Source organism: Octopus sinensis, linkage group LG23 (genome assembly GCF_006345805.1).
Source record: "Octopus sinensis linkage group LG23, ASM634580v1, whole genome shotgun sequence".
Classification (NCBI taxonomy): domain Eukaryota; kingdom Metazoa; phylum Mollusca; class Cephalopoda; order Octopoda; family Octopodidae; genus Octopus; species Octopus sinensis.
The window spans coordinates 16476323-16491136 of record NC_043019.1 but is presented as its reverse complement, the minus strand read 5'-3'; the positions used below and the strand labels follow the sequence as shown (position 1 = coordinate 16491136).

Here is a 14814-nt window from a genome sequence, read left to right as displayed (position 1 = left end):
ATGATGATGATGATATGATGATGATGATGATGTAGATTCTTCAGGCAATATGCACACTTCTTCTCAACGGTCTCCCAGTAACGAGGGCTGTGCTTATGTTTTCTCCGTTGAAAACTTGTCTGATGGAAAGGTGAGTGTGGCTTTTGGTTTGGTTTCTGTTTCTAGTACTGATGTTTGCTGTTGTTTTGTTTATTCCCAGGGGTTGGCCCTGACTAAGCAGGTCAATGATTAAAGACATTCCAGCCATAACCATCCCATCTTTTCACCATACATCACATCCAGGGCTCTTTTGTCCAATAATGTGTTGTTTATTTGCTTTAAGAGAGTGCGGTGTAAGTTGAGGGCAATATGATTGTTATTTCTAGTGGGTCAAGCAACAATGTACAGCTCTTCTTGTTGCTGCTGCAAGTGAGAGTGGTGCTGTTACGATACGATCAAGCAGTTTGGGGGCTAAAACACAAATAGAACAGGGATTATAAAGAAATAAAACTATCGAGTCATCTCTATGTAAATTTGTCTTGCTGCAAAATTAGGCCCACAATGGCCTTTTTCTTTTTGGCAGCTTTAGACTAGAATTGAACTAACCTCTTTGCACTGTTGTTACAATTCACTGGGGCCCTCTCACATCTCTCCCTCCTAAGGGGCCAAAGTAAAGATGCAGAAAACTGCTTATTAAAATGTACACAACTTATTTGCGTAATTGTTTCTAGTCTAGGCACAAGGCCTGAAATTTGGGCGAGAAGAGGTGCAGTCAATTAGATCGACCCCAGTATGCAATTGGTACTTAATTTATCGACCCCGAAAGGATGAAAGGCAAAGTCGACCTCGGCGGAATTTGAACTCAAAACGTAAAAACAGACAAAATACCTATTTCTTTACTAACCACAAGGGGCTAAACACAGAGAGGACAAACAAGGACTGACAAACGGATTAAGTTGATTATATCGGCCCCAGTGTGTAACTGGTACTTAATTTATCGACCCTCAAAGGATGAAAGGCAAAGTCGACCTCGGCGGAATTTGAACTCAGAACGTAACGGCAGATGAAATACGGCTACGCATTTTGCCCGGCGTGCTAACGGTTCTGCCAGCTCGCCGCCTTACTCACTTGCATAATGGTACAAGGTTGACAGATTACCAGAGCAGTCAATTCCAGTCTGGAATCCTTCCCATTTCATATTGGCTGCAATGTGACCACCAAGGGGCCAGGTGTGTTGTGGGGTGGGGAGTAGGTGCACCCTGGGGCATCACATTTGACTTCTCTTAAAACATTTGTAGTTTCTTGTCATTGTAAGAAATGATTGGGTAACTGGTTATCATTTAATCCCAGATCATCTTTGATTAAACAGGCTTTTGATCAAAAGTATTCCAGTCGTGACCATCCCAACTGATTTTTTGATATACTATATCCAAAATGCTTTCCCTTTTCTTTTTTAAGAGTGAAATTTGATGGAGGTTTGGCTGCTATTTCTGGGATGTTCAGCATCCACATAGAGGCTGTCTTGTTTTGTGATGGGATGGGGTTGTGGCTGCAGCAAACATCAATCCATTCACCTTGTTTAGTCCTGTTCTGGTCATGCAGCACTATGATTCAAAGGTGTGGCAACCCCATCTTTTCTATATCGTGCACAGCATTCTCCAATGTAGGGTCACTTACATTTTCTAAATGATAGGTTGTGATTTGGCTGCTATTTACATTTTGGGGGTTGTGGTAGATTGTGTTGCACTTAACGTGAGCCTCTAGTGTTGTTTTTGTCTGTATCATGTCTCATTAGGGACCAGCAAAAGTGTGCAGCATCTGTGAGAAAGAAGGGCATTTGAAGAACGACTGTCCTGAGGAGAAACTCCCTCCTTTATTGCCCTTACCAGCCATGACCGAAGAGAGTTTGAAGCTTTTGAACGAGATGCTCATGCAAATACCAAGTAAGTCTTTGTTCTTTTTATGTCCATTGTTTGTTGTTGTTGTTGCTCCTCCTCCGCCTCCTCTTCCTGATCAACTCTGACTGAGTGGACCTGTGATCAAAAGCATTCCAGCTTGACCATTCATTCTCTTTAGGGTTATGTAGGACTACATTGTTTGACCCTTCAGCATTCAAATTATTCTGTCAAACAAACGTGGTCTTTATTTATTCTCGTTGTTTTTCAATCAATTATCTGTTATCTCATAGCTTAGAGATTTAGGTAATGTGATTGCTTCTTTTTAGAATGTCATTGTAGGGTAGGTGAGAGAGACCAGATCTAGCCACATTGATATGGTCAGTTTAAATGCCAAAGGATTAATGTGTCCTTTCTCTATTTAAGACAGTAGGATGTGATTTGAGAGAAAGATTTTGCCTGGTATCGTTAGTTGGTCAAGTGGCCATGTAAGAGGTTCTCTTTTTGGTGTGGTCCTGTGAGGGTGCTGCGCAAGCCATGCACCCAGGCTCGGCAGCTTGCTTAATTGTCATTTGCAAGCAAATGTAATCTGGCAGCTCGTATTACGATGCTTTCACTAATTGTTTTAGGTGTCCATGATGTAGTTGTAACGAGATATAACCCCTTCCCACACCCTTGGCCCTCCCACCTTGGAGGATGTGACAGCAAAAGAGGGAGAGGAATTTGCAACAACACTAGGGTGGTACCCATTTACAGCTGAGTTAGACTGAAGCAGCTTGAAATGAAATATTTTGCACAAGGACACAATGTGCTGCCCAGCCCAGGAATTGAACTCACAACCTTTTTGATCGTGAGCTCAACCCACTGACCACTGACCCATCTATCATCACAGTTCCCTGTAATAAGTCTATATTTCAGACTGTTAACATCAGGTCTAGGGATAAACACTTTGTCCTTTATTTGTTTTACTCCTTGCTGTTGCTCTCATGTGCATACATTAGTGGTCTATTATTAATATTATTATTATTATTACCCATGCTAGCATGGAAAACGGACGTTAAACAATGATGATGATGAAAAAAATGATGGTTGATAGTTTAAAATCTGTCCTGTGCATGTCCAGAAATAAAACATATTTGTTGATGATCAGAGATGGAAACTGATTGTAATGTGGTGGAGGGGTATAACATTGAAACCCTTCTAATCTTTAAAAACAGGATTAATAGTAATAAAAAAAAGAAAATTATAATGTTATTGTTAATAATATCAATAATAACTTGTGTATGATATTTAGGTTTTTATTCTCCTGTAAGTTTCCAAGTAAGGTAAATATTTGCCCAAAACAGGACAGGTTTACATTGAAGATTGGAAATGGGAAAAAACACTGTCTGCATGATGATGATGATGATGCTTGTTAACAACTGTCACATGATGTCAAAACAAAGAAACAAACAAACACACACACACACAGACACCTGATGAGGATTCTTTCAATTCCCATCTATCAAATCCGCTTGCAATACTTGGGTTGGTCTGGCTCAATAATAGTGCTCCAAGTGAGATTGAACATGGAGTCACATGGTTGGAAAGTAAACTTCTTCACCACATAGCTTCTGTGTGTGTGTGTGTGTTTCTCCAAACGTCACTGTGCTTCAGGTGGTGACAGGATCACTTCTGATGTCAGCATATCATCTGCTGGCTTTGCACCTTTTTCAGATAGGAAATAAGAAACCCCTCATTTGAAAAACAAGTAAAGGCATTTGGCTGTAGAACAATACTTCAAAAGTATATTTGTCTAACCCATGCTAGCATGGGAAAGTGGATGTGAAAACGAATTAGCAAATGAAGTCAATATTTACTGTGTTGTCCCCTGCCCCGCTGCATGCAATACATCGCTGACAATGTTGTTGGTGGACTTACTGATCTCTTGGTTGTATATTCTGTTGACAGAAGATCTTGGTCCCACAGACTTGAGCACCGAAGACAGGGAGAAGATAGTTAAAGGTTTGGAATGTCTCATCCGAGAATGGTACCCAGGTATTATTTCACTTTTTATTGTTTTATGTTTCCTTCTCTCTTTCAAAAATCTTTCTTCATTTCTTTCCTCCCCCCCTCTCTCTCTCACCTTTATTCTCTTAAACTTTCTCTCCTGTCTGTCTGTCTGTCTCTGTCTCTCTACTTTGTCCCTTCATTCTCTTACTCCCTATTTCTCCCCTAATCGCATTCCTCTCTCCCACCTCACTTCCCCTTCCCCTCCCCCCACCCTCTCTCTCTCTGCCTTCTCTCTTCTCTTCTCTACCAACTAAAATATTCAATTGTTTTCTGCCCCCATTACAGAAGCTCGTCTGCATTTATTTGGTTCCTCCTGCAATGGATTTGGCTTTCAGAATAGTGACCTCGACATCTGCATTACATTCTGTAACCACCAAAACGCTGATGTAAGTATCACATCTCCCTCATCACTGCAACTCTGACTGCCTGTCCCCATCTCAGCCTGATCCTTCTCTCCTATTGTCTTTCATTTACCAGGCACTTCACTAATCCCTCTCTCCAATTTTGCTTCTTCTAACTAATCCATTAAACAACAACATTACTGGCAGCAACTATGGACAATGATGGGTGTGACACATTGACAACAAGGTTTATCTTTTATTCATTTCAGTTATTGCACTGTGCCCATACTGGAGCCCTACTTTGACAGGTTTTAGTTGAACAAATCAACCCCAGTACTTATGTTTTAAAAATTCTGGTGCTTATTTTGCTAAGTTACGGGGAGATAAACAAACTGACACCGGTTCACAAGTGATGGAGGAACAGACATAAACACACACACGTGTGTATATATATATATATATATGCTGTGGGCTTCATTCAATTTCTCTCTACCAGATCCTCTCACAAGTCCACAGCAGAAGACACTTACTCGAGGTGCCATGCACTGGGGCTGACCCCAAAACCATGTGGTTAGGAAGCAAACTTCTTACCACAAAGCCATACCCAGTGGATTAGATTTATTTGTTGTTTGACCCAAGGTCAGCTGTATTCTTGCAGATCTATTGATTCAAGATGTGACCATCTCAACTTTTTCCTAGGCATAGTGTATTCAGGGTTACAGTTTTTCTAAGGTGGTGGGCATGTTTATGGATTCTGTTTTTCTTCCAATAAATATTTTTCGCAACAAATGACATGGAAGCTTCTTTTATCTTTCACTTGTTTTAATCATTGAACTGTGGCCATTCTGGGGCACCACCTTGAAAAGGCTTCTTTTTCTGTTGAACAACTCCCTCTTGGCACTTAGATTTTTTTAAGTCTGCTTAGCCTATCAGTCTCTTTTGCTGAATTGCCAAGTTACAGGGATGTAAACAAACCAACACCAGTTGTCAAGCAGTGGGGTGATGGAGATACACACACACGCTCATATACGATGGACTTCCACACAGTTACTGCCTACCAAATCTACTCCTAAGGCTTTGATCTACCCAGGGTTATAGTAGAAGACGCTTGCCCAATGGAACTGAACCCAAAACCCCATGGTTACAAACAAACTTCTTAACCACAAAGCCATGCCAAGCATTGATATGATTGAAATTAAAATTAATTTTCTTTTCTTCCAATAAATATTTTCTCACAAGTGACACAGAAAGTTGTTCATTTTTATTATTTAAATATTTTCAAGCTTTTTTTTTTCATTTTATAATTTTCAATTTAATATTTATTTTATATTTTAATTCTTTTAAAACTTTTTTTTTGTTTAATTTTACAAGGGTCTCGACTGCGTTTGTATTATTGAGAGTTTAGCTCAAAAACTACGCGAGAACAAGCAACTGTATGGTGTTGTTGCAATCACTACTGCCAAGGTACCGATTGTCAAGTTCAAACTGAAAAACAGCAATTTAGAAGGAGATATCAGTCTGTACAACACTCTTGTAAGTTTAAATTAAAACAAATTAAATATAATATTGGGGAGGCTGGGTGGATTTCATCTTTGCTTTTATTCTTTTACTTGTTTCAGTCATTTGACTGTGGCCATGCTAGAGCACTGCCTTTAGTCAAATGGATCGACCCTAGGACTTATTCTTTGTTAGCCTAGTACTTTCTCTATCAGTCTCTTTTGCTGAACCACTAAGTTACGGGGATGTGAACACACCATCAGCAGTTGTCAAGTGATGGTGGTGGAAAAAACATACACACACACACACGCACATATACAAACGACGGGCTTCTTTCAGTTTCCGTCTACCAAATCCACTCAGAAGGCTTTGGCTGGCCCAAGGCTATAGTAGAAGACACTTGCCCAAGTTACCACCCAGTGGGAATGAACCTGCAATCGTGTGGTTGGGAAGCAAGCTTCTTACCCCACCTGGCCCCAAAGTCTATCATGTGGCCAAACAACAACATTGATTGGAGTCACTCTGGCTGTGGTCATTCTATATTTTAGTCATACTTAGTATGTCTTGGTTCACTCTATTCCAATGTGCCTCCCTTCTTATAACACAGTATATTGTGATTTGAGGGAAATTTTGCTGCTATTTCTTGCACAGTATACTGTGATTTTCAGGGTATTTGGTTGCTATTTCTAGCAGATGAAGTCAGTATTTAGGGGCGCCTTTGTTGGCACATGTTTGACGACAACAACAACTTATTGATTTATTGATTAACTGATCAATAAGAACTTTTAATAAAAGCAGGGATGTCCAAGTTGTTAATGTCCAGAATAATAAATGGTGGCCGATTGCTGTATTGATATTGATCACAGGAAAAAACTATGAAATAACCTGTTAATGTAAAAAAAATATGCTGCAGAATGATTTTGTGTTGTTTCAGATGAATTCTTTTTTTTATCAAATGGCACACAGTCTCAAATTGAGAGATTTAAGAAAAATTAACTTATTATACCCTTGTTTCAGTCATTGCACTGTGGCCATGCTGGGGTACCATCTTGAAGAGCTTACTTGACGCCCGTACTTATTCTATCAATCACTTTTGCCAAACTGCTAAGTTAGGGGACCTAAACAGACCAACACCAGTTTCAAGTGGAGGGAGGCACACACATATTCAATGAGCTTTTATGAAATTCACTCACAAGGTTTTGATTTGTCTTGGCCCCAAGGTACTGCACAGTAGGGCTGAACCCTAGACCACATGTTTGCAAGACAATCTTCTTGACTACACAACCATGCCTGTACCTACACACACACCCATATATATTTCTTTACTGCCCACAAAGGGCTAAACATAGAGGGGACAAACAAGGAAAGACAAAGGGATCAAGTCGATTACATCGACCCCAGTGCGTAACTGGTACTTTATTTATCGACCCCGAAAGGATGAAAGGCAAGGTCGACCTCGGCGGAATTTGAACTCAGAACATAACGGCGGACGAAATACGGCTACGCATTTCGCCCGGCGTGCTAACGTTTCTGCCAGCTCACCACCTATATGCCAGCACACACACATATATGTTGGGTCATCCCATGAATAATGCAGTTTTCATTGTTTTTTTCAATGATTTTTCATGTTTTTCTCTCAAAAGCATAAGACAAACATTATTTCTGAAGCGAAATAGCCAGAGGTGAGATTTGAAATTGTCATTCCTTTGTCTCACTGGCAATCAACCTCCAATGGCAGTTGACACAATGTAGTTGTTGTATACTAACTGAAAGCAATGTTTTCTGTTGTTTGGTCCCATGTCAGCTGTCATTGTGCAAATCTGTGATGCTGTTGTTGTTGTTTAGTCCCAAATCAATCCTGAGATGGAAAACATTCCAGCTTTATTTTGAAAATACGGTTAATGGCTCTGGTCCTGTGGGCATGTGGTCAGACTGTCCGAGTAGAGCACCACAAGGCAGATTGTTCAAGCCAAACCAGAAGTCCCTGTCGGTTGCACAGAAAAGTGTAATGGTGGATGATTGTGATAGGACCCAATGGAAGAAGACAGGGGGCAGCAAAGATGGATGGATGGTCACTTGAGGATTCTATGTCCTTTCTTCAGTGTTTTGACAAGTGTGATATGCACAAGTGTCTTGAGTCTTTTTGATTCCAACATTTGTGAGAGAAACTTCCTATTTTAAAATGATCTGAATTAAAGCTTTCCATTGAAGACTCCAGTGAGGTTTCAAACATCAGCTTCGTAATGAGCTGTTACTTCACTAAACTGCTCATTATTTTGAAAATACATGCAATGAGGGCAGCATGGGGAGTAGTATTGAAGGGGTTTTTTTCTTATCATTTTTAACTGCTTTGGGAATTGTATTGTCATGATTTAATTTGCAAATTTTCAGATTATTTTCTTTGGTCTTCTGATTAATTTTTGTTTAATTATTTATGATGGTAATCAGCATCTGATTTGAATGAAACACTAATAATCAGGGTGTGATACTAAGGAATTTTGTTCATTTCCACTCTGCACAGGGAAATATTACCTTACCTGGAAACAGGTGAGGGTTGATGACTGTTGGCATCTGGCTGTTGAAAATTTCCTCAATCCATGTAAGCATGGCAGATTGGATGCTAAAATATGATGATATATATGGATTCGATTTTTTTTGTGAGCATAGTGACTTATGTTCAATTAAATCAAGCCTCATCCTGTCCTGTCCTCAATAATATCATCAATCAGATGAAAAATTAAAGACAAACCTTTGTAATATTTGAACTGAGAGTGTAGCGGCCGAGAACTAAATCAATAATGTCTCTCAATCACTCCACTGAGCTTTCAGGTCTGCTAAAATATATTCTTATTGATCCTACGTTAAATTATTCATGACTGACTGGCTTTAAACAACAAAATAGATAGGTTTGGTTTGTTTTTTTTTTTGATTTTGTGCATTTCTTTATTGATTGTTTTTACTTTTCACCTCTCCTAGGCTCAACATAACACGAAGCTATTGAAACTGTATACAGAAATTGACCAGCGGGTGGCCATTCTTGGGTATGCTTTGAAGGTTTTTGCTAAGGTAAGTTGCTGGTGGTACTTCCTCCAGTTCTGGAAAGAACATCAGATATTTATGAGTCCTAATTTGAAGTAGAAAGAAAAATCAGCCCCACATCTCAAATTAGTGCTTTATGTAATTTCTAGAGAGTAATTTATATGACAGACATGTGGTTAGAATGTTGCAAAGAAGAATTACTAGAATGATCCTTCAAGCTGAGCCAACTGGCAGGAGACTTGGGGGTAGATAAAGAGCCAACTGGCAGGAGACTTGGAGGTGGACCAAGAGCCAACTGGCAGGAGACTTGGGGGGTAGATAAAGAGCCAACTGGCAGGAGACTTGGGGGTGGACCAAGAGCCAACTAGCAGGAGACTTGGGGGGTAGATCAAGGGCCAACTGGCAGGAGACTTGGGGGGTAGACCAAGAGCCAACTGGCAGAAGACTTGGGGGTAGACCAAGAGCAAGATGGTTGGATGACATCCATTGACTCAGTTGGACATGTGTAGGAATCCAGTGAGAAAGTTTAAAGATGGCATGTTCTAATGGGACCCCATGGAGGTGGTGCCTTCTCCACCGGACTCTACTTGTTAGCCTCACCCAGGACATTATTGTGCTTTTTGTTTTTATTTTAATAAAAAAAAAAAGGTAGGAGAAAAGTTTACAAAGTAATATGATACACCCTTAATTTTAATCTTGACTTTGGTGAAAAACATCTCTCTTATAAATGGAGATTTTTAGTAGTTTTTTCCTCAATGGTTCTATCCTACCTGTTGCTAATAAGTGCTATGGAGAGGTTGGTAGCGTCACTGTCGCAAGCAAGATGAACGAGTTCAGGGCTTCTAATTAATGGCAGTCACTAGAATTGTTTATGTTGGAGGTTAACTGATAGGGATTGGATTGATGGTTTAAACAGATTTATATATAAAGGACAGGCCTAGGAAGAATGGAAGAAGGAAGGCAGCAAAGACCAATGTCATGTTGCTAGAAGAGTACATAGTAAGAAGAGAAGGTGAAAGGAGGGGGTTTGCCAGTTGTGTAGCTAGAGAGAAAAAGGGATGCAGTCTGTCCCAGGTAACACTTTTATGAGGGCTTTTGACTTTGCTGTGTAGGTTTGGGGATCTGATGCAAAGATGCAGATAGCAAAGTGAAGGGCTTGCCTGAGTGGCACACACTCCAGCTATGCCACTGAGGTTTATCAGTGTTGGGTACTTTTTAGGATCAAAGGTGCTGGATGTTCCAGATTGCACAGCAAAATGTCAGGACTGAACCGAAATGTTGATGAAAAGTGTGTCAAAATGCTAAAAATGGCTGTTAAGGGTATGAAGTAAGGTTAAATTGCTGGTCCATTTGGTATAGTCACTGAGAGGAGGAAAATATCTGGTGAAATAAAGCTGAAGGTAACCACCCACAGGGTTGACCAAGTAATACAGGGGTATGTCATACCCAGTGATTGGTGTATCAGTATAATCAATCCCTGCTACAAGAGCAAAGGGGATTCTCTTGAAAGTACAAGTGATGGTGTTCATTTGTAATCTTCCATGAAAACCTGTCCAGCCATTGAGCTGTTTATGTCAGTGCTTGGAAAGAGGTGGGGGTTGGCAGCAGGAAGGGCCTCCAGCCGTAGAAAATCTGCCTCAGTGGAATTTGCCTGACCCATGCAAACATGAATGATTAGATGTTAAATCATTGATGCTAAATTATTGTTTTTGTGTAGGTTTGTGAAATCGGGGATGCCTCAAAAGGTAGTCTTTCCTCCTACGCATACATCCTCATGTTACTGCACTATCTACAGCAGTGTGATCCTCCAGTGATTCCTGTTCTGCAAGAGGTAAGAACCGGTTCTGCTCCATATTTCAGCCAGTTTGTCTCTTTTGTTTGCTTTATTGTTTCAGTGTCATTCCTGCTGTGTCAGCATCTTGGTCAGGTGTCTTCTTTGATGGATCCATGCTAATCATAGCTTGGTCAGTGGATTTGGTTTACAAACTAAAAATGAGCTTGAATGTATAAATAGGTGTGTCTGTGTGTCCTCAGCCACACAAACTCTGTCTCTCTGTCTGTCTCTCTCTCTCTCTCTCTCTACCTTCACTTTTCTTCTGTCTTTCCTTCAGTTAATAAGACTTCAGGATTTATTTGTTTTTTTAATGCCTGTCCATCTCTGTCTGTCCGCAGTTATATGAGGGTGAGAAACCTGTCCACTTGGTTGATAGCTGGAATGCCTGGTTCTTTGAAGACTTGGCAAACCTGGTAAGTTTTATCAGATATTTTTCTTTAATGTATATTAAATATTTTATGTTTAACCTTTCAAAGATGAGCAAGCCGGTCGTTTCTGGGCTCCCTCTTTGGTTTCTCCCTAAACTTTTGCCTTGCAGTTTTCTGAGGAACCAAGTCTTTGTACCGGTTCAATCGAGTGACCCCTATTCCTAACTTTGTGGCTTTATACTTACCATAGAAATCCATTATTTTTGCTTCATTTTGTTTTTATTTTTGTTTTGTTTTGTTTCTTTAAAACTCTGCCTGGTTTTCGTTACTGTTAGCATTATTACTGGTACCACCAAAATGGCAAGCCGACTGAATCATTACCAGAAAAACTGCTTAGCGGCATTGCTTCTGACTTTATGTTTTGAGTTCAAATGCTGCTGGGGTCGACTTTGCTTTTCATCCTTTCAGGGTTGATAATAAGTACCAGTTGAGTACTAGGGATCAATGTAAACTAACCTCATCCCCCAAAATTTCTGGCCTTCTCCCAAAATTTGAAACCATGGTTACTACCACTACCACTGAAGAATATTATTATTTGGGCCAAGGAGAGAGAGAGAAGCTCTATGTAATCATTTGACCTTCTTTAGAAAAAGCAGTCAAATCTCCCTTAAATCATGCTACATCATCTTTGTGGTCCCAAGTTCTCTTGCACATAAGAAAACATAGGATGGTCATGATTGGACCATAAATCTACTTGACCTGTGGTTAAACAACAACAACAATTACTATAATAAGCATTGGCACTATGACTATCATCATCATCATCATCATCCTGTTGAGTACCTCTCTTTCTTTCTCTCTTTTTGTGTGTAGAAAAATACCTGGAAGTATTGTGGCCAGAACAAGCAGTCAGTAGCCGAGCTGTGGATTGGTCTGTTTGTGTTTTATACTGAGAAGTTTGATGTCCAAATGGTGGTCACAATTCGACAGCATTCGCAGCTGACCAAACTTGAGAAACTCTGGAATGGAAAATGTCTAGCCATTGAAGGTAAGAGGCAAACACCATTCTCTCTCTTGCTTGTGTTTCACTGGAAGACTGCATGTTGGTATGTGATGTCTGCGTGAGAGGAAGACAAGGTCACACACACCATCAGTTTTAAGTTGTGTACACCTCAGCACGTTTCTTCCACAGTAGCAGTGAGCGTTTTATTCCTTGTTTCCTATATATATATGTGTGTATGTATGTATGTATGTATGTGTGTGTGTGTGTATTGAGACTTGGATTTCCTTTAACCCTTTCGTTACTATATTTCTGACCAAAATACACCCCTCATGAGTTTCAATTGAATTCTAAAATAATCATGAATTTAGGCTTGTTTCATTAAATAACTGTAACTTTTTTACTTATCAACATATTAATGTGATATTTGGAACATAATTAAAGAAAGGGTTCTTAATCAATTCTATTGCATAACTTTTGTCTCAAAGTAACTTTAATTACAGGTAAATCCAGGTAAATTGAGCAAAAGGTAAAAATATTAAAATTTTGTTTAAACATCACCATAGAAAATGAATCATCAGCTAATATTCAAATGGGTATGCAACAAAATTTTGATAAAGAAGAATTGTGCACATCACTAGATCATCAGTTGAATTTGATGCACAACAGGTGTACCATAAAGGTGGAATAAAGTGAAATACTGGAATCCACCGCAAGTTTGACCGAACTAAAGAAATTGGTCAAAAAATAATATACGGCCCTGGTTGTGGTATGGAAGTGATAAATTCCAGACCACATCGTTCCCTAGGCCATGCTGACTAACATTAGTTTCCCTGTATAAAAACTAAATCCACAACAGTACCCAGTATTTGCTTCACAAATTTTCCAAACTTTTGTGTTTGTTTACAATCTGCGTAAATTTATTTTCGAAGTGATCGCTTCAAACAAGCATACTGAAAAAAATAAAAGTCTAATGGTTTCGCTTCCTAAGAAAGACTATAGATAAACTATCTCCCCAGAAAAATTGCTAATAAAAACATTTTTAAAGTTTTTTACTTCATTCCGATGTAAAACCGTCTTTGCTGTTGCCATCGCTGCTTTGTTTCTTCAGAATCGCTGCTTTCATTTCGGGTAAAAAAATATCCTATTCATTATTTTGTACACCACGTGTTTTTGTACCTCATTCATTCTTTTTCTCGATATCTCCCTATTTTCCGTTGAAAAAGCTTAAAATTCTGAATCAATGCTTGATAACATGAAACTCCTATCCATTTTCAAAGTTGAAGAAAAATCGATGCCGAAAACAATGTGGAAAAAAATCTCCCAAAATTCACTGAGTTGAGATATCACGTCAAGCAATGTTGGATACTATAACCCAACTATTTACAAAGTGAAATCACTTGTTTTAACGAATGTACCAACGAGATTTGGGTTCAAATTTATATTTAAATAACAATAGGTTCTCTCGGCTGGGTACGGCCAGGTTGGTATTATGAACCAAAAAATGTTTGGGCCGGGTACGGCCAGGTTAGTAATGAAAGGGTTAAGCAGGGGTGAAGAGGACGCACAACACTGGCAAACCTCAAGAAAGGCAAAATGACTTTCTTGAGTGACTACAGCAATGGTTTTTGTCTTCCTCTGATATATATCGTGTTTTAACACAAGTCTATGAAGATACTTTATATCAGACAATTATACAACATCATGCCTTCTAACGACATACATACATTTAGTATGATACACAAATGGTGATGAATTAACTGTTCAGGTTTTTCATGTAAATGATATTTGACATTATAAACATCACTTTGGGACAGAGAAGAGAAGCAGGCCTGCTAACAAGATTCAAATCTTGCCTGTATGACTCCCTTGTCAGGCAGCCATGTTACCAGTTGCAATAAATTTAAGTTGGAATGACAAGCGCCTGTGTTTGTCGTTTGGATTTTGAAATAGATATGTGTACTTATCTTCTGTGTCTAATTAGTGCTTGAAATGTCGTTTTACAAATTTGATCCATTCACACTAGTGTGTTGGATTGTAGGGCCACATGCCGTGCTTGAAGAGACCTATTGAGTCAAGTACATCAACATCAAAATTGAATCAAATGGAAATTGTAGTTGTGGTCCCCATGCCGGTGGCACGTAAAAAGCACCATCCAAACGTGGCCGATGCCAGCACCGCCTTGACTAGCACCTGTGCCGGTGGCACATAAAAAGCAATGTCAGATTGTGGCCAATGCCAGTCCCCTCTGGCCCCTGTGCTGGTGGTGCGTAAAAAGAACCCACTATACTCTCGGAGTGGTTGGTGTTAGGAAGGGCATCCAACTGTAGAAACATTACCAGAACAGATTGGAGTCTGGTGAAGCCTCCTGGCTTCCCAGACCCCAGTCGACCTGTCCAACCCATGCTAGCATGGAAAGCAGACATTAAACGATAATGATGATGTGTGTGTGTATGTCCAGTTTATACTTTAGTGTTGTATGTGTTTTATGTTACTTGTTATAATGTGAAATTGAAAGTGAAAGAAATAAAGATATCACATTTTTATATTTAGAACTTGTTGGGTTGAGTCGATTGCTCTGTTGAATGAAAATTTACAGAAAGTCATAGTGGCATGGTGTTGTGCCTCGAGTCAGGATACCTGAATCACAGAATGCCTACTTTCTGCATATGTAATAAGCATACAAGAAACTGGGGTTGTAAAACAAAAGCAGGTCTAGTTGTGTGGTTAAAAAGCTTGCCTTTGCAACCATGTGGTTTTGGGTTCAGTTCCACTCAGTGAAAACACAAGTGTTTTTTACTATAAACCT

At 39.5% G+C, this 14814-nt stretch overlaps 1 protein-coding gene across 1 annotated transcript in view; it reads left to right on the top strand.

Annotated features, from left to right (window-relative positions):
- The window catches only part of LOC115223705 (terminal uridylyltransferase 4-like), a 60352-nt gene that overhangs the window by 32832 nt on the left and 12706 nt on the right, over positions 1–14814 (top strand). The window contains exons 13-21 of the mRNA XM_036512631.1: positions 15–130; positions 1775–1922; positions 3825–3911; positions 4212–4312; positions 5639–5800; positions 8741–8830; positions 10521–10634; positions 10976–11050; positions 11879–12053. Coding sequence (XP_036368524.1) covers positions 15–130; positions 1775–1922; positions 3825–3911; positions 4212–4312; positions 5639–5800; positions 8741–8830; positions 10521–10634; positions 10976–11050; positions 11879–12053 — 1068 coding nt within the window. The remainder of the gene's footprint in view (positions 1–14; positions 131–1774; positions 1923–3824; positions 3912–4211; positions 4313–5638; positions 5801–8740; positions 8831–10520; positions 10635–10975; positions 11051–11878; positions 12054–14814) is intronic.